The sequence below is a fragment of the Osmerus eperlanus genome, chromosome 14 (assembly GCF_963692335.1).
Source record: "Osmerus eperlanus chromosome 14, fOsmEpe2.1, whole genome shotgun sequence".
NCBI classification, from domain to species: domain Eukaryota; kingdom Metazoa; phylum Chordata; class Actinopteri; order Osmeriformes; family Osmeridae; genus Osmerus; species Osmerus eperlanus.
In genome coordinates this window covers 5,511,175-5,537,995 of record NC_085031.1, presented here as the reverse complement: position 1 = coordinate 5,537,995, position 26,821 = coordinate 5,511,175, and the positions used below count along the sequence as shown (strand labels likewise).

The 26,821-nt window shown below is 49.9% G+C and overlaps 2 protein-coding genes across 2 annotated transcripts in view; one reads left to right on the top strand and one right to left on the bottom strand.

Annotated features, from left to right (window-relative positions):
- Nucleotides 1–22,178, bottom strand: part of sh2d3ca (SH2 domain containing 3Ca) — a 106,365-nt gene extending 84,187 nt beyond the window's left edge. Inside the window, exons 1-5 of the mRNA XM_062477540.1 lie at nucleotides 22,036–22,178; nucleotides 21,314–21,579; nucleotides 20,569–20,757; nucleotides 19,987–20,378; nucleotides 16,789–16,828 (exon numbers count right to left, since the gene is read on the bottom strand). Of these exons, the coding sequence (XP_062333524.1) occupies nucleotides 16,789–16,828; nucleotides 19,987–20,378; nucleotides 20,569–20,757; nucleotides 21,314–21,579; nucleotides 22,036–22,177 (1,029 nt within the window). The 5' untranslated portion in view covers nucleotide 22,178. The remainder of the gene's footprint in view (nucleotides 1–16,788; nucleotides 16,829–19,986; nucleotides 20,379–20,568; nucleotides 20,758–21,313; nucleotides 21,580–22,035) is intronic.
- Nucleotides 22,179–24,875: 2,697 nt separating this feature from the next.
- Nucleotides 24,876–26,191, top strand: LOC134034008 (HLA class I histocompatibility antigen, alpha chain F-like). The gene is given in 4 exon segments (XM_062478314.1): nucleotides 24,876–25,343; nucleotides 25,345–25,415; nucleotides 25,528–25,702; nucleotides 25,868–26,191. Coding segments are annotated over 4 exon segments (936 nt in total). The 5' UTR covers nucleotides 24,876–24,903; the 3' UTR covers nucleotides 26,118–26,191.
- The last annotated feature ends 630 nt before the right edge of the window (nucleotides 26,192–26,821 follow it).

The window sequence follows — 26,821 nt, the reverse complement described above, 5'->3', positions numbered from 1 at the left end:
AGAGGAGGAGAGGAGGAGGAGGAGAGGAGGAACAGAGGGGGGAACAGAGGAGGAGAGGAGGAGGAGGAGAGGAGGCGAGGAGGAGAGGAGGAGGAGGAGAGGGGGAACAGAGGAAGAGAGGAGGAGGAGGAGAGGAGGAGAGGAGGAGAGAAGGAGGAGGACAGGGGGAACAGAGGGGGAACAGAGGAGGAGAGGAGGAGGAGGAGAGGAGGCGAGAAGGAGGAGGAGAGGGGGAACAGAGGGGGAACAGAGGAGAGAGAGAAGGAGGAGGAGAGGAGGAGAGGAGGAGAGAAGGAGGAGGAGAGGGGGAACAGAGGGGGAACAGAGGAAGAGAGAAGGAGAGGAGGAGGAGAGGAGGAGAGAAGGAGGAGGAGAGGGGAACAGAGGAGGAGGAGAGGAGGAGAAGAGGAGGAGAGAAGAGAGAGGGAACAGAGGAGGAGGAGAGGAGGAGAGAGGAGGAGAGGAGGAGAGGAAGATGAGAGCTCAGACCCTCTCTAATGAAGGAGGGCTAGAGTTCATTCCACTCCAGCAGAAGTGGAATGAACTCTCAGCTAGACCCTGCCCCCGTTGCTATGGCAGCAGTCTGAAGTAAGGGGGACCCCCCACCCCATCCACCGCAGACCAGAGCTAGTAGCATACCCCCCCCCCCCCCCACGCACACACAAACACAAACACACACACCCTTTCTCCTTTTCTCTGTCTCTCCATCTGGGGGGCTCTGGGGGGGCTGGAGCCCTGGATTGCAGATGAAACACCCAAAGATCCCTCCCTCTCTGATCATAATCTTTCTCTCTTTCTCTCCATCCCCCCTTCTCTCTCTCTCTCTCTCTCTCTCTCTCTCTCTCTCTCTCTCTCTCTCTCTCTCTCTCTCTCTCTCACACTGCATTATCAATCCCCAATTGACCCCCCTCCTCATACATGGGGTCCGTACAGCACGACTCCTCTGTGGTCTCAGACAGGGCCGCTTCTATAGTCATGTGGCCAGACTGTACATATGATTCAGAAGGCTTACCTGCTGTTTATCTAATAACACACACACACACACACAGTCCAAGACTGATAACAATGACCTTCTACTGTCATTAAGGATGAAGATCTGTCTGTATTCATTGTAGCAGACTGGTACTGATGCACACACACACACACAGACACGGAAGGCATACTGCAAGGGAGCTCAGTGCCAGCAGTTATCTCTCTCTCTCTCTCTCTCTCTCTCTCTCTCTCATCTCTCCTCTCTCTCTCTCTCTCTCTCTCACACACACACACAGACACACACACACACACACGCGCGCGCGCCTACACACACACACACACCCCCTCCAGAAAAAGAGTGGTGTCACTCTTGTGCTGTACCCCCCTCCCTAAGTGACAGCTGGCTGACAGGATGTGATACAGTCCTGGCCTCCCACCGGGCTGGTGCAACGCCCCATATCCCTCCCCGTCACTTTCTCTCCTTCGCTCTCCCTTTCCTCACTTTCTTCAGACTCCAAAACCACCTCCGAGATTTTTGAGGGACACAGAGGAAATAGGACAGAGAGAGAAAGAGACAGTTTGTTGAATATAGAGTGACTGTGTATAAACACATAGAGACAGACCTAATGGATGAACTGTGAGTCGACTGTGCTGGTCACTAACTGACTCACTAAGACTCCATATCCCATTAAAACCACTGGCTTATACACAGGCACAATGAAGATATTTAAAATCAGATATTTCACTCAAAACACATCATGGTTTTTTTCTGTCCCTTCTCTCCCTCACTGATGTAGACAGCAATAACAGTCTTGTGTGTCTGTGACAGACCCCTAGCTGTCAATCAAAGTTGAGTCCATCCCTGCCCAGCCCTTATTCCAAAACCCCAGCTGGGTTCTCTACTGCGCTCTCTCTCTCTCTCTCTCTCTCTCTCTTCTCTCTCTCTCTCTCTCTCTCTCTCTCTCTCTCTCTCTCTCTCTCTCTCTCTCTCTCTCTCTCTCTCTCTCACACTTACTTTCATTTCAAAACCAGCCTTGTTCTGCAGTTCATCCTAACGTGCATCTCTTTGTGGCAAAGCTGCCTGCCTGACAAACTCCGCCCCCCCCCCCCGCACCGACACACACAAACAATCGGGGGGTGGAGATGCCCAGTGCTCTAATGGTTCCTGACTGTTAACTATGTCTCCCAGCATGCTGTCTCTCTCCCCAGACTCCCAACCTCTGTTTTCACTGCTAAACAGGCCTGTAGGGTGAAGCAGTGTGTTCACTGGGGAGGAACACTTACACTTATACACCCCCCCCCACACACACACACACACGCACACATGCAATACACATGCAACACACATGCAACACACACCACACACACATTGAGGAACAACCCGCTGAGAATAAAGTGTAATAGACACGCGCAGCTTTCTGAGCAGTCCTAAACGGATCTATAGGAACTAGGTCATCTGGACTGTGTGTGTGTGTGCGTGTGTGCATGTGTGTGTGTGCAAGTGTACGTGTGTGTGCATGCGTGTGTGTGCGTGCGCCCGTGCCAGCGCCTCTCTGACCCTGATGTTGCACCCTTGTCTTGTTTAGCATGTAGATAAAGTCATCATCACAAAGCTGCTCCTGTCAAGGATCACCCAGCTGCCCCTCCCCCCCCCCCCCCCGCCACGGCCCACATCCCTCTCCCCAAGGGGGAGGGTCAGGGCCAGCCGGAGGGGGCAGCTGGGTCTCAGCCAGGACCACGGCAGGGGAGAGGCGGGGTGGTGGTGGGTGGGTGGAGGGGGTAGTAGACTGAACTCTGATTAAAAGAGGACTGCTGAATTGTAGCCAAGAGGCAGGGCTCATGCACACCCATCAAGACACGCACACACACCCACACCCACACCCACACAAATACACATCAGCCACCAGCCATGCAGTTCCCAGCCTTTCCTCTTTTACATCACATGCTTCGTCTCCTCCTCTCCCCCCCCCCCCCCACCCTCTTCCCCTTCCTCCCCTCCTCCTCTGTTTTCTCACCTCCCGCTTCTCAGTCCACTCAGCACGACCACATCTGGGGATGCCGTTGCCGTGGTTACCCCCTCTTTGCCCAGCTGGTGGAGACCCAGGGGAGGCATGCAGACTGCACGTGTGTGTGTGTGTGTGTGTTTGTGTGTGCAGTGGGGTGAACTGAGGGGTGTAACATGGCTGGTTTTGTGAGCAGTCAATTCCCTTGGTATCGATTTAACATCAGCTGGGGGATGTGTGTATGTGTATGTGTGTGTGTGTGTGTGAAAGAGTAAATGATCAATATCCATACCATATTTTCTTTTGTCTAAAGGGAGCAAGCAGTGATCTATGTGCCTATCTTCCTTCCTTTCTGTCTGTCTGTCTGTCTGTCTGTAATGGCTGGGATGAAGGGATGGAGACAGTCAGGGAGATAAAAGAGAGAGATCCCCTGCATCTGTCTCTGTTGTTTAAACCATGTCATCCTGCCTCCATCCATCTCTCTGCCCTTTCCCCCTGCCTCTGCCTCGCTGCATTAGAGTGCGAGGTCTATCGCTCTCCCTCCAGCCCTCCGTCTCCTTCCAATCTGTCTTTCCCTAACGCACTCTCCTTTCTCTTTCTGTTCCTCCCATCCGTCCTCCCTCCTCCTTCTCTGTTGATCCTTCTGCCTGTCAGCTTGTGCGCTTGTCTGTCCGCACTTGTTTGCGTTCGTGTGTGTGTGTGAGGCTGGTCGAGCCGTCACACTGACAGGTACAGCAGAAACACTGTGATCTCTGCGCTGCCGGGAGAAGGGAGAGAGAGGGGGAAAAGAGAGAGACGGAGATAGAGGCCGAGATATTGAGAGAGGAGAGCGAGCTAGAGAGAGTGAAAGTAAGAGAGAGGGAGAAAGACAGAAATATATTTTTTGTTTATATATGGAGAGAGCACCTCCCTCTGCCCTCCTCCACAACTATTTTGGCCGATTGTGGGGCTGTGAGGGGTCAAGGGTCAAGGCCCTGATGGATTGTGGGACTTGGGGGCTCATCAATACTAACCTGCTTCTGCTCCCGGGGCAAGCCAACCACAACGCCTGCTGACGGGCCTATCTGTTTCCACGGTGACAAGTGCCAAGGTGCGAACATGAGACAGAGCAGGTTTTTTTTTACCCTTATTACAGAGGCTTTTACACGGTCAGATAAACCGCAAGCCCCACGATGCATCTCTGCCTGCTCTCACTGCCAGGGGCTGCCGACGAACAGGAAGCTAAAGACAGCAGGAAGCCATTGAATGTGTTTCCCACTGTGTGTGTGTGTGTGTGCATGAGGTTGTGTGTGAGCCATACAGAGACTCATCCTATCGATTAATCAATAAACTTCAGCAGAGGATTAATTGTGTTCCCTACAACACGTAGCGGCTGGAATCATGGAGACTCTGAAATCCAATAAAACTGTGATGAGGACAGGCGTGCTCGGAGAAACACTCAGAAGTTCATATTTACTTATTAATCATATATTTCAGATGTTCAGTATCTAGCAGATTTGACTCAGATTCGACCCATCATCTGACTCTGCAATTCATGCTGACTGTCTTTAGGAGCTATTCAGTCACTCCCTATCTGACTCTGTATGACTCCTCTAACTCTCCATAGGCTGCTGACCTAAACACTGGTCTGACAAACCAGAACACATAAAACAGGTCAATGAAGATGAGAAGGAGAGGAGATGAGCAGAGGGTGGGAGAGATTGGCGAAAGGGAGGAATTAAAGAGATAGCAGAGAGAGAGAGAGAGAGAGGAGAGAGAGACAGAGAGAGAAACAGATAGAGAGAGAGAGAGAGAGAGAGAGGAGAGAGAGAGAGAGAGAGAGAGAGAGAGAGAGAGAGAGAGATGAGAGATGAGAGAGAGAGAGAGAGCAAGAGAAAGAGAGAGAGAGAGGGGGGGAGAAACAGTATCTCTCTTCCAGAGTCTCTCCTGACCTGGCCAATTCTAATGATATGGCGATGAAGCCGTTTGATGTGATACGTGGACAGGAGACGCATGTAAATCAGGATTCCTGTCAGGGCTTTGATCCTATACAGACAGACAGCCACACACACACAACATAAGGTCAACTGGTCACTGTGAAAGATTACTATTTGGGTAGTCAAACACACAGTCACACACATGTGAGCAAGCGCGCACACACAGACACACACACACACAACACCTGCCAGGCTTGCTCTGACTGTGATAAGACAGAAAATTTCAGAAGCTAACAGCTTTTTTCAAGTTGTGGCTCTATCTTCAGTATGCACTGTCAGGAGAATTTACTACCTCCCATCCCCCTCCTTCTCTCTCTCTCTCTCTCTCTCTCTCTCTCTCTCTCTCTCTCTCTCTCTCTCTCTCTCTCTCTCTCTCTCTCTCTCTCGTTCTCTCTCTCTCGTTCTCTCGTTCTCTCTCTCTCTTGCTATACATCCCTCCATCCTAACTGCTGCAGCAGCTAGCCACAGAGTAGTGATGCCATTGGCTAGTGATGATGTCACCATTTCCTGGAGGCTGCCAGGCACAGCATGTGATTGGCTACAGGAGAAAGACAGCAGCAGAGGGCTGAGGTATCACTTTCATTCATGCAGGGATGAGCAGAGCAGAGGAGAAGGGTGGGAGGGAGGGAGAAAGGGAGAGAGACACAGAGACAAAAAGAGAGAGAGTGAGAGAGAGAGAGAGAGATAGAGAGAGAGCAGTAGAGAACCCAGCTGGGGTTTTGGAATAAGGGCTGGGCAGGGATGGACTCAACTTTGATTGACAGCTAGGGGTCTGTCACAGACACACAAGACTGTTAGTGCTGTCCACATCAGTGAGGGAGAGAAGGGAAGAGTATACCTGCTCTCCTAATGGACATCCACACACACAAGCACACCCTCGCAACACTCAGCTGATGGGGGGTTGGGTTATGAGAGGTGGGTGTTGTCTGTGTGTGTGTGTGCGCTGGGCCGTTGCCATGGTGACGAGCAGATGGAGCTCATCCTGCTGGCTGGGGCTCTCTCCGTCAGCGGAGGGAACGGGAGGACCCCTCCTTCTAAACACACACCGCACGCACGCACGCAAACACACCTTCAGCACCTCCATGCCCTTGCACATTCATCAAAGAGTTGTGTGTACACATACACACAACACACGCACGTTCGGAGCAGATGTGTGTGGCCATGCACACATGTGTGTGTGTGCCCAAATATGTGTATGTATATGTGTGAACGTGTGTGTGTGTGTGTGTGTGCAAAACAGTCCCGGAGGAAGAACTTGCCCTCCACCAGACGTGTTCTTCCGTGAGGCGCTCATGGGAAATGAGCCTGCGATACCCTGCTGTGGAGTCACCCTCACATTTCTCCCTCCCTCCCTCCCTCCCTCCATCTCTCCTCCTCTCCCATCCCCCTCTCTCTCCACTCAGCGTATGATGTCATTGTTTTGCTGTTGTTGCTAGTCTCTATGCCCAAAGGAGCGAGAGCTACACAAACTGGAGATGTCCTGGAACGATCGCCCCTTCCATCCATCTCTCTCCATCTATCGCTTCTATCAATCTCTCTCCCTCCACTCTTTATCTCCAACCTCACCTCGCCCTCGCAATATGCCCTGAAACTGGAGAAGTCACAAATAGCAAAGACCTGATTTGTCGGAGACACCTTGAGTGTTCTATTACTTGCGGAAATGGGTGTGGCTTTAACTAACTGCCGGCTGCCTGCTTGCTTGTTTGTCTGTCGGAGACACACAGTTTAGCTGACTGTAAGCGTTTCTGTTTAACGCTGTCTCTCTCCTCTCCTCTAGTCTCCGCTCCGCTCCTCTCTCTCTTTCCATCTCTGCAGCAACTCATCAGGATCCCCATATCTACAATCTAAACAGTTTAATCCTGACATCCTCATGTGTTTAATTCAATTATCTACATAATCAAATTTGAAGGAGAGTGTAATTTAATGTTTAATTTCCAAATCCCGCAGAACTGTACTTTAAATGATTACACATCGTTATCATAAATCATTTTATTAAAAAAATGTTAATCTTGTCTACAGATGATGCCAGGCTTGGCTTATCTGTTATGAAAATGAAATATGGTCTTTTACAGAAAATGGTTGTTATTTATTTTTTTCTACTTGAGATGCCATCTAGACGGCTGCTTGTATCTCCCTGCTGATCAAAGTCTTTGTCTGTTGCTGTGCTGGTATTCTCAGCCCCTCTCTACAAATCACTTACTGGCACTTTTACTGGCTTGGGTCCTTTCATAAAATAAAATGATGCATTTAGAATTCCACTAGGGTTCTGGCAGCCCGTAACTCAAACATGGTCTTAGTTAAAGAACCGCAGGAGCGCAGAACCGCCTAAGCCCAGGCCAGGAAGTGATGGAGGACCGAGGGTGTTGCGTTGGTACCTAGTTACAAGAACCGTGAACCTTATCCAGATAATCCAGATAAACGTGTTCCATGTGTCTCCTCTTGCCTGAAGAGCCAGATACTGTTGCACCAGCACATGTTCGACTGAATGATTTACTTAACCGAAGGTGGTCTGCCTATCCTTTAACTCTGCTCTTATCACCAAACTGCAGCATGTGTCCCTCTTGACCTCCTGAAGGCATCTACACAGGTGGCGGTGGGGGGGGGGGGGGGGGGGGGTTGGGGTGGAATTTAGGGGAGGTTTTTGGAATATGGGGGGTGTCAGGGTTGGAGAACGTGTTGGGGGGTTGAAAGGTTGAGTTTGGTGGGGGGATGGGGCTGTAGAGTATGTGTGGGGTTGAAAGGTTGGGTTTATTGGTAGTGGTGGTGTAAGGGGGGGGGGGGGAGGTCAGACAAAGAGTTCAGAGAGATAAGGAGGCGTGCTTCAAAGACTGCTCCCCGAGTCCGCACATACACACATGCAGGCACACGCACACAAGTGCACACACACAAGCGCACACACACACACACACCTCTGATGCATGGTAATAACCCTGCCAGTAACCTGCTTTTGCACCTCCATCTCTGGGAAACAGAGGCGCACGCACGCACACACACACACAGTCTGAGGTGGGTCTATATGTCAACACATTCACACTTCTGCAGCTCTCACTGTCAGTCCAGTCCAACACAGCTCCTTTATTATCCTGTTCCCTCTACCCATCCCTCTCACTCTCTCTCCACACACATATTTCTCCCTCTCTCTCTATCTCTTTCTCTTCCCATCTCCCTCTCTCTGTACAGAGAGCACCTCTCAATATTTTCCTCCTCCATACTGACAGCTCATTTCTCTCCTCTCCTGTGTTCCCCAAAATTCTCAAAGATGGAACATTCTAGCCCCCCATTTAAAAAAAACCCTATTGAAACTGCCCAGGTGGACCGGTCCATCAGGTGTAAGACTCCGAATAACAGTAATAAATGAATTCAGGTCATGGTGGTCCTCAACATAATCATCACCTCCCTGACAAAAGTAGAGCTGACTGGGCTTTTAGTGTTCTATAGAGCTTTAATCACTGGCTACCTCAATCAAAAGGTAGGAAAGGCAGCAAAAGGAGAGAGAAAGGAGAGAGAAAGAAGGAGACATAATGGACAGAGAAAGAAGGAGAGACATAGAGGAGAGAGAAAAAAGGAGACATAGAGGAGAGAGAAAGAAGGAGACATAGAGGAGAGAGAAAGAAGGAGACATAGAGGAGAGAGAAAGAAGGAGACATAGAGGAGAGAGAAAGAAGGAGAGAGAAAGGAGAGAGAAAGAAGGAGAGAGAAAGGAGAGAGAAAGAAGGGGAGAGAAAGAAGGAGAGAGAAAGGAGAGAGAAAGAAGGAGAGAGAAAGAAGGAGAGAGAAAGGAGAGAGAAAGAAGACCGAAGTAGAAGAAAGTGATTATTGGGAGAAAAAACAAGCAGTGAGGAGAGAGAGATCAACCTGCACCTACATGGTCGGCTCTTCAGAACAGGCTCTTCACACGAGCCGCTGATCCCTCCTCTATCCCTCCCTCCCTCTGTCTGCTACTGCACTCTAACCACCATCATTAAGGTCCCACCCATGCAACGCCAAAAGAGTAAACTGTTAAATTATTTGGAGTGTTCTCTCTCCTTTACAACGTGATACAACTATTTTCACGAATTCATTTACCAGCCAAAGAAAGTTGAATACCAAGGATGACAAGCCTACAGAAAGTAAATGCAAATCACCATCACCCTAATGAACCCCCTTCTCTACTTCTCCCAGAGAGAGGGGGAGGGAAAGAGAAGGAGGAAGGGGGGTGAAGGAGTCTGGCTGGAGAGAAAAAGAGAGAGAGACAGAGCATGGCGGATGGTTAGGAGCTAGACTGTTTCAAAACATCCCTTTTTAATGAGCAGATCTCTCTGTGAGAGTCTGTTTTCCTCTCCCTGTTAAACAGCAGTTTAGCTCAGACACCCCCCCTCGCAGCCCCCCCCCCCTCGCAGCCCCCCCCCCCCCCCCCTCGCAGCCCCCCCCCCCCCCTCGCAGCCCCCCCCCCCCTCGCAGCCCCTGGGTTGGGGGGGCAGACCACTCCAAAGAGGATTTATTTGACTGTGGAACGCTTCAGAGATGGGGTGAAAGGGTAAGAGAGTGAAGGGGGGGTGGAGTGGGGGGGGGGGGGTACTGGAACGGGGACAGGGAGGAGGGGATGAAGGAGCACGATGGTAGGTGGAGAGCGGGATGGAGGGGGTTTTGGGGTGGGGATGGGGAGATACCGAAGAGTCGAGAGGATTACATCCAGCGTGTTTGAATACTTAACACGCCAATCGGGCCACAACACCCACACACGCACACGTGTGTGTGTAGCGCAGGCCGGCAGTGTGCCAGATAAAGCAGTATCTCTCTCTGGGGCTCAGTCAGAGGGGATCGGGGTGGGGAGGAGGGGGAGTACAGACATGAACTACACAACAGTATCATGCCCAGCAACTGAGCTGCTGTGACAGTTAGAGTTCAAATCCAGGTCCGCTGTGTTTGCCCACCGAGCTAAAGCCTAGAAAAAGTCGAGCCTTTTTTTGTTTGGGTGGAGGTGGGGGTCATTTTGGATCTTTTCCCCCCAATTATGCAGTTATATAAATAGCAATGGTCCCGTGTGACCTGACAATTTATTCTTACAGGGTTCTCCTGAAACACGCGGGCCAACTGAGAACTCTCCTTTGAAGGAGAATCTGTGCCAACTAAATAGCCTTGATCTGATGAAGCTGTGATCTCTAATCCTATGGGTGATGAAGGGGGGGTGATATGAAGGGAAGCTGGGGGGGGGGGGGGGGGGGGGTGGAGGAGGCATTATAGTAAGAGGGGTGGGGCCTGATGGGAGGGGGTGGCATGATACCCTCAGCATTGAGGATCCAGACTGGCAAAGATGACAAGCTGGCTGGATGGTTGTCTCACTGGATCTAGCTGACTGGGAGGCTGACTGGTTGCTGGATGACTGGCTGGATGACTGACTTGATGGCTTGCCTACTGAGTCTAGATGACTGGGAGACTGGCTGGCTGGCTGGCTGGATGACTGATGTGAGTGAGTGACTGGTTGGCTGGCTGGCTGGTTGGCTGGATGACTGACTGGTTGGCAAGCTGGCTGACTGGCTGAATAACTGCCAGACACAGAAAAGGGGGATTAAGGTTCGCAAAAACAATGAGCAGCGAGAGGCTGGGGCAGATGGGGGATTTGAGGTTCAATCCCTGTTACAATGGCCCAGTTAGACTGGCTGGGAACTGGGGTTGACACCCACAGACACAGCAGACACACACACACACAGCAGACACACACACTAGTAATCCTATATTACTGCAGGACTCTGTGTTGAACAGAGTTGCTGTAGCTGTCTGCCTCTGGCTGTCCTGGCTCTGACAGCAACTGATGTAAACACTGGACCCACACACTCACCTTCGCCTTGCTGCAACGCACAACTCAGAAACTAGCAGGGAATTGCAAGTTTGTGTAAAAGTGTGCGTGTGTTTTGTCTGTGTGTTGTGTGTCAAACATAATGCCTGAACCGCTGATTTAATTCCTGCTGTTATTCTCCCACTCTGCTATAATGTTACAACCGAAAGTCAGTCCATAATGTGCTACGACACACAAACACTCACTCACACACACACACACACTCACACACACAGCCTAGGTCATCTCTCAGGAATCAGCTATGCTCTGGTTTCTCACCGTCCGGATTTAGACCACAGAACAACTGATACCCTCTCAATGATATCACTGCCTCTCTGGCTGGTACACACCCCTGACTCTCCCTCTTTCTCTCCCTCTCTGTCTACCACACACACACAGACAGGGATAGGATCAGTAACAAACTCCCATATGTACTCAAGCTAAAGCCCCAAATATTCCTCATTAAACAAACAAACACCTCATGTCCCACACACTAACTCTCTCGCTTTCATACACAAACACATACATGTCTGTATGTCTTGTGAGTAAAAATTCCTCTAACTCTGGTACATATGCGCACACACACACACACTCCGCGCGCGCTCTCTCTCTCCCGCGCACCACACACACCCTCACCTGCACCTGCATGAAGGATCCTCTGTAGAAGCAGCATGCTGCGGCTGACAGGGCGCTCCAGAGGCTGCAGCGCTCCGTCATGGCTACACTCCTCCGCTCCCCTCTCCTCTCCTCCGCTCCCCTGGGCTGTGTCCTCCCTGCCCGCAGGCCCCCCCCGTGCCGGCTCGGTGTCAGTCCTGCAGCGGGCTGCTAGCGGCTCTGGGTCATAGCGCTAACGCAGGCTACGCTAGCTAAGCTAACAAACTGCTGCTGATCTGGGCTAGCTCTGAAACACTACTGACATCCCAGTCCCTAGCCTGCACCGGCTCTCTCTCTCTCTGTCTCTCTCTCTCTCTCTGCCTCCCTCACTCCCTCCTGTGCTGTGCTTCACAAGCTGGTAGGGATTACCTCATAGCTTTCGGATGAAAGGAGTGGGTGGGGGGAGGGGGGACCAGAGGGAGGGATAGGGGGAGGAGGAGGAGAGGGAGGGGGGATGCTCTCAGTGCTGTCGAATAGCAGCCAGACCCCACCCACTCTCTCCTTTACACCCAGCCAGAGACAATACTGAGAGAGGGGAGGAGAGAGAGACAGCAAGAAAGAGAGAGAGAGAGATAGATAGAGAGAAGGATAGAGAGATGTATGTAGTGATAGAGAGAGGCTGAGAGAAGGAAGGAAAGAGAGGAGTGAAGCTAGAGAGAGAATGGGGGAGACAGGAGGAGGGAGATGCCTCATAGTTGCAGCACCTTCTCAAAGGAATCTGTCCTTTTATTCCTGTTTGAAAGGAAGCTAACTAGAATGGCAGGAGATTAGGTTTCAAGGGACAACAATGCACACACACAGACTTGCACACACACACACACACAGACTTGCACACACAGACAGACTTACACACATACACATACACACACACATATACTTGCACACACACACACTTGCGCACACACATTTAGTCATTTAGCAGACGCTCTTAGTGGGAGTGTTTTGCTCTTCTGAATACTACACACGCACACAGACTTACACACACACACACACACACAAGGTTCATAATATGTTTTGGACAGAAAAAGGGAGCAAGTGACAGTATATGTGTGTGTTCCTATGTGTGTGTTCCTATGTGTTGTTGTGTGTGTCTGTGTTCTGCAGCAGTAGCTACATGCCTCTGTCTCAGAATGCATTGTGTTTATGAAACTAGAGTATCAAGAAGCCTCACGTACACACATAAACACACACACGCTCTCACTTACACACGTAAACACTCGCACACGTCACAGGGGCGGGTGGGGCTCTGGTCCCTGGCGCCTGCTTTAGTGACATCACAGAGGACGCCTCGCCATGGCAACCGTTTTAAAATCCTGACACCATCCTAAATTCTGGGAGTGTTTGCTCTTCCTGAATACTGCACTGCAGAGAGAGAGAGGGAGAAAGAAGAGAGAGAGAGGGACAGAAAGAAAGAGGGTGTGTGTGTGGAGAGAGAGCAAGAGAGCGAGAGAGCGAGAGAGCGAGAGAGAGAGAGAGAGAGAGAGAGAGGAGAGAGAGAGAGAGAGAGAGAGAGAGAGAGAGAGAGAGAGAGAGAGAGAGAGAGAGAGAGAGAGGAGAGAAGAGAGAGAGAGAGAGAGAGAGAAAGAGAGAGAGAGAGAGAGAGAGAGACCCTGTCGATCTGGATAAGGAGATGTTGGTGAGGGGGCTGAGAAAATATCTCAGCCTTCTCTCTAAGGTCATACACACACACACACACACACACAGAGGATGGTATTTAATCTGGTTAATGAATGAGAGCAGCCGAAGACAGAAATGACAGGACAGTATCATTAGCCTGCCTGTGTACTGTCAGACACATCTGTGTAATCCACACAGGATTACAGTCTATTTGAATAAACCCATGACAGCATCATGTCCCTGAGCTCACCTGAACAGGCATGCATGTGTTTGTGTGTGTACGTACATGTGTGGATACACAAACACATGTGCTTTGAACACAAAGACTTGCAACCTGGTGTAAGAGCATTTGAGCTCATTATATAGAGAAGAAAACAGCTACTATGTGCTGTTGAATAGATTTGCTATGAGTACACATGCGTGTGTGTGTGTGTGTGTGTGTGTGTGTGTTGGGTACTCACATATATATGTGTGTGTGTGTGAGAGAGAGAGTGTGTGTGCCTGCTTGAGAAAAGGTGCAGGTGGTATCCACTCATTACACCCCCTAACCTACTTATCACAAACGCCTAATGACACGCATAAGCATGCTTCTCCAATCCCCCCGTCTCCCTCCTCTATCTCTCCATCTCCCCTGCTCTGTCACTGTCTCCTGCTTTTGGTTAAATATTAATTAATGAGTCCCCCCCCCCCCCCCCTGCCTCTGATCTGTCCTGGGGGGTTAGTGGGCACAATGGAGGAGAACCCCTCTGCCTGGGGGGGGGGGGGGGAGGGAGGACAGAGAGAGAGATGGAAGAGGGGGTGGGGGGGAGGGGGTGGGGGCTTCTGTCACAGATTACCAACAGGGATTGTGTGTGTGTGTGTGTGTGTGTGGAGGGGCATTCATTACAGTGATGCTACATATCAGCCCACCAGATAGAACACTATCACCCTCACCCTCTGGAACAAAGACCTGATAATGAAGCATCAGGCTGGGGGGGAAGGAGGGGGGGGGGGCGGATGGGAGCATTCTAGAACTGAGACTTCCGTTACAACGTTGAATTGGAGAATTTAAGCAGTTTCACATTGTCCTGTACTATACTGGGCTGTAGTGTGCTGGGCTGTAGTGTGCTGGGCTGTAGTGTGCTTGGCTGTAGTGTGCTGGGCTGGGCTGTAGTGTGCTGGGCTGTAGTGTGCTGGGCTGTAGTGTGCTGGGCTGGGCTGTAGTGTGCTGGGCTGTAGTGTGCTGGGCTGGGCTGTAGTGTGCTGGGCTGGGCTGGGCTGTAGTGTGCTGGGCGGTAGTGTGGCTGGGCTGGGCTGTGGCTGTGGAGGAAGTGAGGACTGTCTGAGGCGTGTTAACGCAACCGGTCTAGTCGATGTACACAGCCTCAGATCAATGCTGCTGCTGGCATTTCAGCTTCACAGAACCAGAGGCTGGTGTGTTATCACAGAGGAAGACAAGGAACTGGAACCGGTCCACATACACACACACACACACAGACACACACACACACAGTGACACACACACACCTGAGCACTGTAAGACACCTACTGTGCATAACAAACACACACATGAACACAGTGACACACACACCTGAGCCCTGTAAGACACCTACTGTACCATGCATGACACACACACACACACACACTATGATAGGTTTCCATTAAAGTACCAGGGTGTCGTATGCCAGACATATGTTAATTAACTACATATGATGCTGCCCCGCCCCCGGCCCCGCCCACCAGACAGCAATCAATACAGCCCTGCGCTGGGGTCAGGCTCCAGACAGACAGGCTCTTTGTTTCTAACCAATAAAAACAACTCTCACATACTAACTATAAGTGTTTAGTACACAAACAAATGCACAAAGTATCATTGTTGGTGGTGACATGTCCACTCCACACAGAGACAGTTTGATGGGCACAGCCAGACAGGCAGACAGGCAGGTTTCTGTCTGAGTGTTTACTGAGGAGGGAAACAGCCCTCAGCCATCACAGCCCCATTGAGGCCGAGGCCTTATGGTTATTTCAGCACGAATGTCATAAATGTTTCAGAGAAAAGAGATGGGGTTGAAAGAGAGAGAGAGACAGAAAGAGAGAGAGAGAGAGAGAGAGAGAGAGAGAGAGAGAGAGAGAGAGAGAGAGAGAGAGGTGGCGACAAGGGGGAGGGGAATTGGGGTGTGCTGAGTGGTATGTGTGGGAGGTGAAGAGGTGAAGAGGAGGGGGGAATCGAGAAGCGGGGGGTTGGAATGGACAGGGTAGGTTAGGGAGGAGTGGGGGGTTGAGAGGAGAGATGTGCAGAAATAAGAGACAGACTCGAAAAGAACATCTTTACCATTACGGAAAGATGATCAGATTGTTCTCACCCACATTGTCTCTCACTCCCACTCTGTCTCTCACCCCTTTATATCTCCCTCCCTCCCTCTTCTCTCTCTCTCTCTCTCTCTCTGGTTTCCTGTTTGTGTTATTATTCTGTCTCTCCATCTCCAGGGTCACACCAGGCAAGCCTTCTCCCTCTGACCTCAGCCATGGTTAGAAACAAGGGTTGCAGCACCACCTAGAGGCTGTGGCTGGATCTGCACTGCAGCTAGACTGCTGAAGCAGCACTGTTGACTCCTGATTCAATTTCCTAAATGGCAGAGTGAATTAGACCCAGCCCAGAGAAGGACTGCTGAAATGGGCATAATTGCCGAGGCTAAAGGCGTAATCACCCACAATTACATTTCAGAACCCACATTAAAATGGTAATCTAATAAAAGCAAGGGAAAGTAGTTAATTTAAGAGACTTGAACCTGAATTCAGTAGATTGTTCGAGAGTGCCTCCATTTGCAGGCTGTTGAGCCACTTTAAAGCGGATCAACTAATAAATCTTTCATTAATGAAAAAACAAAACAAAAAAAAGAGGTGTAGAGTTTTGTACTGTGTGTGTGATGTTGATTACGTAGATGTGATGTGTGCGCTGATCTTTTTGTTTACTATGACAAGGCAGCTTTCAGTTAGGTCCTCCTCCATTCACCCACAACCAACGAAGCGGAGAAACGGCAGGTTTTGTGTGTCTGTGTGTGTGTGTCTGTGTGTGTGTGTGTGTGTGTGTGCTCTGAGCCCCCTTTGTGTTCCCATATCCTGATCCTATCACAGTCCTGCAGTCAGAGGGTTTGGCAGGACAGAGGCTGGGACTTAGGCCATACAAGAGGCTGTGAGTGAGGCTGAGTGAGGCTGAGTGAGGCTGAGTGAGGCTGAGCTAGGCTGTTATTGAGGCTGAGTGAGGCTGAGTGAGGCTGTGAGTGAGGCTGAGCTAGGCTGTGAGTGAGGCTGAGTGAGGCTGTGAGTGAGGCTGAGTGAGGCTGAGTGAGGCTGAGCTAGGCTGTGAGTGAGGCTGAGTGAGGCTGTGAGTGAGGCTGAGTGAGGCTGTGAGTGAGGCTGAGTGAGGCTGTGAGTGAGGCTGAGTGAGGCTGAGTGAGGCTGAGTGAGGCTGAGTGAGGCTGTGAGTGAGGCTGAGTGAGGCTGTGAGTGAGGCTGAGTGAGGCTGAGTGAGGCTGAGCTAGGCTGTGAGTGAGGCTGAGTGAGGCTGTGAGTGAGGCTGAGTGAGGCTGTGAGTGAGGCTGAGTGAGGCTGAGTGAGGCTGAGTGAGGCTGAGTGAGGCTGTGAGTGAGGCTGAGTGAGGCTGAGTGGGGCTGTGAGTGAGGCTCAGTGAGGCTGTGATCCCTTCTTCTATGGCACTGACACATCCATTCATATGTACTGTGACAGACTGAAACACACATGGGGGTCCTACCTCTACGTACTCCCCTGGGCAGTCTGTAGGCTCCATGTGACTGTGGGGACAGAGAGAGAAAGAAAAAGAGAGGCGCATGAGATCATTTAGGACCTCCAGTATGTGAGAGAGACAACAGTATATCCATCTCAATGTTGGAATAGCATTATTGTCTTAGCAAAATGGCAGATAGTAATATAAATAAGTAGTAAATAGTAAAGCAATAGTAAAACAAATTATGCTAATAAGTTTATTTGGTGTTACTAAATCATTCAGTTTTTAAGACAGGAGATACACTCTTCACACTCGTTATGACATCGCTGTCTTATATAAGCGTGAGACCCGGGTTTGTAACAGGATGACAGGACAACAGGTGCCCTGTATATGCTGTCATATGAGGAAGTGTAACACACACGCTAACACGCGCGCACACACACACACACACACACACACACACACGGTGCTACAAACACTTGGGCGTTTCCCACGTTTCCCTTCTTTCTGTTCCAGGGCATCGGATGGGTTTAACATCAGAGCAGCTGTGACATCACTGTGACATCACTGTGACAAAGACTGACGGGAAGCCTGACGGAGCTGCGCCCTGGGACCCTCTCCCTCATACCTCACATTAACACACCCGTAGTGGAGGCAGATCAGATGACACAGCCCCACCGCAGAGTTGGGCCAGGGGACATAGCTTAGGCCCTACGGTGGAGCTAGCTAAATCACATTGACTCCACCCAGGCAATTACATGCCTGTGGAGCCTCCAGAGTTCAAACACACAGAGGTCCCACCACGGAGCAGAGGGCCCTGTCTCAAGGGCCCTGTGGAGGAGCTATTTTACACATGTTCACAGGGAAAGGAGATCAAAGGGCCCCACAGCCGAGCTGGGCTGGGAATTTTATAGGCCCCGTGGTGGAGGTTGAATGTCGACGAGCCCCACAGCGGAGTTTCTTTCAACATGTTGTTGACCTAGTAAAGAAGTAGTCAAACGAGGGAAAGTACTTTTACAGAGACAACTAACACCTCCTTCCATTTCCTTTTCTGCCACTCTCATCCTGTCTCCTTTCTCCTACTTCCTCTTCTCCTCTCTCCACTCCCTATTGTGGATCAACAATCGATCCCTGTCCAGATCTTAACTCACTGAGCATGTTTGCCTCTGCTAATGCCCACAGAGAGATCCCAGACCTCCCAAGTAGGTCTACAGCTCCCTCCTGGGACACGACTGAACAAAAAGGAGGTGGTTTTACAGGTAGCCATTACCAGTGTCTCCGAATGTGAAATTAGAGTAATGACAGCGCTTTATGGAGGGGGGGAAAGAGACCGAGAGAGAGAGAGAGAGAGAGAGAGAGAGAGAGAGAGAGAGAGAGAGAGAGAGAGAGAGAGAGAGAGAGAGAGAGAGAGAGCAGTAGAGAACCCAGCTGGGGTTTTGGAATAAGGGCTGGGCAGGGATGGACTCAACTTTGATTGACAGCTAGGGGTCTGTCACAGACACACAAGACTGTTATTGCTGTCTACATCAGTGAGGGAGAGAAGGGACAGAAAAAAACCATGATGTGTTTTGAGTGAAATATCTGATTTTAAATATCTTCATTGTGCCTGTGTATAAGCCAGTGGTTTTAATGGGATATGGAGTCTTAGTGAGTCAGTTAGTGAGCGGCCAAACACCAGCACAGTCGACTCACAGTTCATCCATTAGGTCTGTCTCTATGTGTTTATACACAGTCACTCTATATTCAACAAACTGTCTCCTTTCTCTCTCTGTCCTATTTCCTCTGTGTCCCTCAAAAATCTCTCTCTCCCTCTCTTTCCCTCCACACTCCCTCCTTCTCCCCCTCCCTCCCTCCCCCCTCCCTAACTCCCTCCCTCCCTCTATCCTCTGTGACAGAGTGAAGCGGACAACAGTATTGCACAGATCCCTCAATCCTACTGTACAAAACTGATAAGAGAAATTCACTCAGAATCCAGGAAGAATAATACACTGCTAGGGCATGAGTGTGTGTGTGGGGGGGGAGCATGACAGAGAGAGAAAGAGAGAGAGAGAGAGAGAGAGAGAGAGAGAGAGAGAGAGAGAGAGAGAGAGAGAGAGAGAGAGAGAAAGGCACAGGGAGCTGAGAGGATTGGTGTGTGTGAGCGGGGAGGGGGTATTGGTGTGTGTTATCCCTTTGATGTGTCCATACAGAACATGCTGTCCACTGAAGCCATTCCCACGGTCTACAGAGCTGAACTAATGGACTTGTCTTCTGCCACACACACACACACACACACCCATGTCATAGGACACATGTAGACATATTACCACAGTATTATCCGGCATTAGACATGGAGCCAGTTGTAGGCAGGCACACCATGGGAAACAGCACATAGGGGATCATTAGCGTTGTATTTACTGCCCTGGGAAATCTGGGACCAAACCCTGTGAGCAACACACTCACTTTAGACAACCTCCAGACTTCTGCAACCAGACACTGAACATGACAACCAGACAGTCACCACGTCAAGGCTGTTTCTTCTCACACACCCTGACGACACACACATACACACACACACGCACACACAAGCACACGTACACATTTAGATCCTTGAGGCAGTCCGGTGCACGTGCGTGCACACTTACGTAAAAACAATAAAGAAAAAGACTCAAATTTTCATTAAAAAAGCGTTATTGTAGAGATGTAATTATCATACTCGATTTGAACTTCAGAAAGCATCCGCCAATTGTTTGAAACTCGTGCAGATCAAACATCTCACCCTATTCCCATGGTCTGTAATGTTTCGGTATTCCTTTCTGTCCGTCGGTTACAGAACTTAACGTTAACGTGTACGAACACCAGAGGAACGGATGACAGATAGGACAGAAGAGACGGCACAGTCAACTTCTGTCCGGTGTCTACACAACTTAACCGCAAGTAACAGAGGAGGAATGGAATGACGCGCTCACCCCCACCCTTGTTTAAACTGCAGAACTGGACTTGGTTTGTAGATTAGTCGGGAGTAATAGGCCTCGGCTACTTGCATTTTTTAAACACATTTCAAACCGTTCACACTTGTACTAGAATTTAATTTTTCACAACATGAACAACAACTCAAACAAAATGTATATGATTTTATCAGGGTATTCTAAACCTGTAGGCTATTCAACGTTCTGGGTGATTAATTTACAGTTACAAATTACAGTGTTCGCCGCCATAATGTTTGTTTGGTAAGAGATGTCTCACCTGCCCACAGCCTCTGTAGTCTGCCTCTCAGGGTCCTCTGCGATGACTCTCTCCGGATCCTGCTCTACAGTTGGCCAACCGGAGGCGGCCTCTTTAGACAAGGGTCTGGAGCTGGTCTCTGTGCCAAGGTCACCAGCCCCTGTCCTGGGGAGGGCCTGGTCTCTCGGTTCAGCACCCCGTGGATGAAGTGTCTTCCTGGGAAGGGCAGGGTACCGAGGTGGCTTGCTGGAAAAGGAGCCCTGGGTATTTGAGGAGGATGGCGATTGTGCTGGCTCTTTCATATCTGTATGTAATACCCCAGCATCTCCACCAGAGAGCGCCAGCTTCTCTGACTGGGGCTCGACTCCACAGTTTGCCTGTTTTTTGTCTTGGCAGACTAGAGGGGTCTGGTCCTGTAGGGAAAGTTTATTAATATTTCCAATTGTATACTCAGAACGTATATAAATTCAGGTAGGTAAACATGTATATTATAATAACAATATATGTATATTACAATAACCAAATATTGTAAAATTAAAAACCAGTAAACGTGTTATTCCAACATTGAATAATGCCTGATAGTTGATGCATGGATGCAGTCACCTGTATGAGGGCCTGGGCCTGGGCCTGGGTCTGGGCCTGAGCCTGAGCCTGGGCGTCGGTCTGGGCATGATCCGGCTGCGGTCCAGCCTGGTCCTGCTCTTGCGTGTTCCTTGACCGGGTCACATGGTCTCCTGCAGGCTTCTGGCTCTGGCTTCGTTTCAACTCGGTCCTCTCCTTCTCTTTGACCTTCTGAGACAACCACGTCGGACATAAATGTTAGGAAATGCTTCATGTGGGTTTTAAATCATCCCATGCTTTTCACCAAATTAAAACCTAGAACGGATGTCTACTTTATTGTAACACGGCCTAGCCTAGCATAGCCCAGTGTGGAAAATCAACCTCACATTGCTAAGCCCATCTTAACCTGGGTTACCTTAAAGGCAGGGTAGGTAATTTGTTCCTATTTGCTGAAAAACAACTTTTCGTCCTGATAGCAACCAATAAATCTAAAGGTTTGATAGTAAACATGACAAATTAAGGTCGGGCCGACACTAATGATTGGATGGGCTACTTGCCTGTCTACCAACCTCCTGGCAGGAGTCAGGCAGTGCGTTCATGTGTTTTGGGGGAGGTGCTTTGAGGGGAGAGGGTGTGATAGTTTGGTTTGAATCCTTTTGAACTCAATCCAAAATTGCTGGGTTCGCAAAACTTACCTACCCTGCCATTAAACCAGTCTAGCCTCTACTGGAGCCTAGTTTTTCTTAAACCAACCAACCTAGCATAGCATAACCCAGCCTAACCTAACCTTGGTACTCTTCTCCTTCCTCTTCCGCAGCAGGCGGGGGAGTGTGCCGATGTGGGTGTAGTTATTGCTAGACTGGGCATAGCTGGCGGTCCGGGGCCGCATCAAGCTCAGGTCGTCCACGGTCGTCTCCGCCGCTGCAGTTGTGGCCTCCACAGGGTGTGTGTCTGGAAAGGGGTCGCCATGGTGCTTGTGGGAAGACTTGGCGTCTGATTTGTCGGAGGAGCGGCGGAAGGACAGGTTGGAGAGACTCTCAAACCATTTGAAACCTGCAGTCAGAGAATACTCATCACAACCCTGTGTGTGTGTCTCCACCTTGGCCCCTACATTTCCCCAGCTTAGTGCTGCATATAGAACTCAGCTTCCTGTGTGATGCATCTGCTTCTGAAAGTGCTGTGAATGTGTGTGTGCTTGCACAGTGGCACTTGTTTAACTGTCAAGTAAACTGTTCAGGCTTAAGCAGCTGTGAGCTCATTTTGCAGAGTCAGCACAGATCAAGGAGAGGACACACACAGCACTGCCAATTAGAAAATATCCCAGATTAACTGGCCTCGCTTGCGCGACAGTGCAGATCAAAGATTAAATCATAAAAGCTTTGATTGGCGGTTCTCTAACAGGTCTTTTTTTACCTGTGTGAGAACAGAACCGCTTGCCCACACCCAACACAAACGCAACAGCAAAAACGCAAACATCCACACACACTCGCAAACACACACAGTACTCACTCAGTTTCTTTTTGCTCATGGTGTGGCTGATGTTTCCCACTGCAGGTAGGATGTGATGGGAGATGAAAAGGAGGGAGAGATGAAGGGAGAGAGTTGTTTCTCTGGTGTTGATAAGGCGAGTGAGTGTCTCGTATAACCACATTTCCTATCCATAAGAGAAATGTGTGTGTAGAGGCTGGGCCAACAACTTCCTGTGCTAAGAAGGAAAGTACACTGAGTGGAGGGGAGAGGAGAGAGAGAGAGAGAGAGAGAGAGAGAGAGAGAGAGAGAGAGAGAGAGAGAGAGAGAGAGAGAGAGAGAGAGAGAAAGAAAGAGAAAGTGGGTGAGTCGGTGCGCCTGCATGTTTGTGATTCACTCAGGTACAAGACCTTTGCCCAGAGAGTGAAGTTAATGATACATTTCTTGTTGGGTTTGCAAGACAGATGCTCAGCTCACAACCAGCACAGCCATTAACACATGTAGTTATTACTGGCACTGAAAAGCAGAAGATTATATTTACACTACTACTTCTCTCTTCGTGTTGTCTTCGGTCTCACTTCCTGTGTGTTTGCATGTGTGTGTGTGTGTGTGTTCTCACGTGTGTGTGTGGTTGGTGCCCCACCCAGAGTAACCATACTGAGGTATGACAATACTCTTTTTCGCTTGGAGACACATCCCATTCTATTCTATTTGACACCATCAATGTTTAATGTATTCTAATGCTTTCATACAGGATGGTCCAGCACAACACAGCACACATGAAGAAGTAGATATAGTACTTCAACTGCTTCAGTCGTGGTCTAGTTTTTATATATTGCTTGCAGTAGCCTAACTCGTTCACTAGAGGGTAGACAATAATCAAAAACCTATATCACCGATCAAAAACAAGAAATATTTTTATAGAAAGAACAAAAAAAAAAACCTGCATCCAGATGCCAAATTAAACTACAGTTTAATTTTGATATCATGTTGTTGACTTATTGTGTGGTTTTAGAATCTTTTGTGTATTTACTTGGTTCTGTATGGGAGAATGGTGAAGACAGATTGTAATCAGTCTGGATTAGGAATGTGTGAAAGGGAAATAACAACCAGCATTGACTGATATAAACACACTCGATTGTCACTGAGTCCTCCTTATCAGCATCTAATTAGCTTAGTGTAAGTAGACGCTTGTTTGAACGGTTAATTACGGCTAAAGTGGTCTTGTATCTGTGTGGAATGGAAGCTTGTTATGATAGCAAACACATCCTAATTACGTGTAAACACACAGCGGGCTGCTCACGGCTAAAATGGGGGAACAGGATCCTCAAATAAGCATCGTTCTCAGAGGGGTAGATCACAGAGTGGTTAGGGGACCATGTCAGCCCTGTCATTGAGAGAAGGGGACTGGAGGGCAGTGAAGATGCCTTCATAGTCTAATGGTGAACGGACTCCAGGTCTCAATCCACACTGGGTGCCACTGAGGATTTGTGCGACAGAACTAGGCTGTAACCTTGAATGATGGTCCCACCTGACCTGAATCTGTTCAGGTCTCTCTATTTCTCTCTCTCTCTCTCTTTCTCTCTCTGGCTCTATTTGTCTCTGTCTCTCTCTCTCTGTCTCTCTCTCTGTATCTCGCTCTCTGAGATACAGAGCTGTAATTTCAACTGGACCAAAACAAGACCTCAATAATTCATAGTTCACTTTCACCACCTCTCCTCTGTTTGTCCACCTCTGCTCTCTCCCACCCCTCCCCCTCTCCTCTGCCCACCGTTCCTCTTCCTCCCCCTCTCCTCTGCCCACTGTTCCTCTTCCTCCCCCTCTCCTCTGCCCACTGTTCCTCTTCCTCCCCCTCTCCTCTGCCCACTGTTCCTCTTCCTCCCCCTCTCCTCTGCCCACTGTTCCTCTTCCTCCTTACCCAGTCTTTCTCCTATTCTCCTTTTCTGACCCAACCACGTCCTCTTTTGGCTCCGTGGGGAGGGGAGGGGGTAAGAGAGCGAGAGAGCAAGAAGATGGATGACATGCAGAAAGGTTCTACACTCACCGACACAGATCAGACAGAGAGAGTCAAATCTTTTGGGGGCAGAGCATGACCAGGGAATGAATAAATAAACTAGGGAGGTGGCCTGGAGAGGTGTGTGGAAGTGGAAGTGTGTGTGAGTGTGTCTGTGTGTTAATGCAGCATGTGTCTGTGGGTGTCTGTTTTGCAGGACGGATATGTACAGTGCGTATGTGTGTCTGTGTCTGCATGGATGTGTGTGTGGAGACGTGTCGGTGTGTGTGTGTCCCCACAGTGACTCACACCACGACCCATGATCCTCCTGCCCCAGAAGAGGACCTTTGGTGCCTGACCATCCATCTCATCGCTTCCTTCATCTGGTTATAGATTAACCTGTATTTTTCCGATGTGATCCTTTCAACCTGACTCTTTCTGACTCTGACTGAGAAGTGACAAGAGGAGGTGCAGGAGAACTTCCACATTGGACCTGTCTAGCGGGTTGGTGAGATGAAGCGGGTCGTTCTCCTGTCGCTCTGGGCTCTCGCTGTTTCTGCAGGTCAGTAGATCCACGATCCTCTAGAGCTCTTCTGGCTCAGAACCAGAGACGAGGCCCACATTTGCTGTTTTATTTTGAGATGCTAGGTTTCAATTTAACTAATAGTTTGTGTTTATGTTCTTTATGTTTGGTAGTTTGAGTTTTGCGTAGAATCACGCTGCCATCCTCTGATTTTACAACCTGCTAAGCTGTGTAAACTAGCTAAACTAGCTAGCATGCTCTTACAATTCTAATCATATTAGAATGCATTTGAATAACCGATTTCCCAGAGTTCACTGTGGTTGGTGCGCTAGACGGCCACCATTTTGAGTACTTTGACAGCGTCAGTTAGACCCTGGTGCCTCGCTCTGCCTGGATGGAGCGGAACGCGAGCGAGTACCTCTGGGAGCTCTTCAACGAGTATCTCACCAACCAATACCACGGCTTCAAAGCGCTCCTCGCCTACCTTCAGCAGCAGTTCAACCAATCACAGCCGGACACCATTCACACCTTCCAGAACCTGTATGGCTGCGACTGGGACTCGGCCAGCGGGCATAAGGACGCGTACCATCACCATGGTTACGATGGGAAAGACTTGATGGATGGACATGAAGACTGGGACGCTGAAGTGGGAGGCGGTCCCGCTGAAGTGGGAGGCGGTCCCGCTGAAGTGGGAGGCGGTCCCGCTGAAGTGGGAGGCGGTCCCGCTGAAGTGGGAGGCGGTCCCGCTGAAGTGGGAGGCGGTCATGCCCGAAGCAGAGCCTCTGGCCAGGAAGTGGAACAGTCTGACAAGAGAACTGAAATACTTGAAGTGGTACTTCACTAAGGAGTGTCCTGAAATGCTGAGGAAGTATGTGAGCTACGCCAGGGAGACCCTGGAGAGGATAGGTACGACAGGAGCACACACACACATACACACACACACACACACATACACACACACACACACTCTTACAGTATCCACAAAACACATTTAACCCCCCCCTCCCCCCTCCTCCAGCTCCTCCCTCCATCTCGCTGTTCCAGTCTGCCCCCTCCTCCCCAGTGAGCTGCCTGGCATCAGGCTTCTACCCCAGAGAAGCGCTGATCTACTGGACCAAGGCCGGAGTGGAGCACCATGAGGACGTGGAGTACAGAGACACGCTGCCCAACCCGGACGGAACCTTACAGCTGAGGTCAGGAGGACAGCAATAGTTGTATCCACCAATCAGCACCAAGTTGAACTGTGTTAAGAAGCGAATGTGAAGAAGTGATATGACTATGTGTTATTCCATTCATCATTGAATTCAAAATGATTTCTCTCTGTCTCTCTTTGAACAATTCTTGTTCCATCCATGCAGATCTCTTCTCTCTGTCAGACGTGAGGAGTGGAAGGAGAGCAACCTCTCCTGTGTGGTCCAGCACCAAGGCAGGGAGGTCACCATTCCACTTGACCCATCTAAGGTGATCACCAACTGGACCAGACATCCTACTCTAGCCCCAGGCCTCAGCCCTGGCCTGGTGGGGGCGGTGGTGGGGGTGGTGCTCACTGTCCTCTCCATTCTGGCTGGGCTGGTGTTTTGGAGCAGGGGGAGGAGGAGACAACAATAGACTGCTCTGATCCTCCCTAGTCCAGCGCCCCCCTCCGCAACACACCTCCACGGAGGAGAGGAGGAGGAGGAGGAGGAGGAGGAGATTAATCTGATATCTGTCTAGGTTAGATGGGAGCCAGGGAGAGGAAAGTTGTGGTTGTACATTAAAGACATCTGCCATCTCGACGAGTGCTCTGGGTTTTGATTGAAATGGGAAACAGGGAAGGCAAGTCTTTCACCTGCCCCCTGTACACACCCCTCCCCCTACACACACACACACACACACACTTTGTACACCCTCTGCTTCCACCCCAGTCTGAGTTATTCACGGGAACAACATTGAGGACCTGGTGAGATGATGAAGCCTGTATGTGTGTCCTCTCTAATGAAGACTGTCTCGCCAGCTCAAGGTGACTCCTGGTCCGTGTTCCTCTCTGCTCAGAGGAGGAACAGCAGGTGTTCTCTGACCCCTGCTCCTCCTCAGTTCTCCTCTCTCTCTCTCTCTCTCTCTCTCTCTCTCTCTCTCTCTCTCTCTCTCTCTCTCTCTCTCTCTCTCTCTCTCTCTCTCTCTCTCTCTCTCTCTCTCTCTCTCTCTCTCCTGTCTCTGCTACTGTTCGAGAGCCAATGCTATAATGTAAATAGCCGTCCTCTTTCCATCACTCTCTCCCCATTTCTCTCTCTCTTTGCCTTCCTTCTCTTCGCCCTCTCTCGCCCACCTGAACA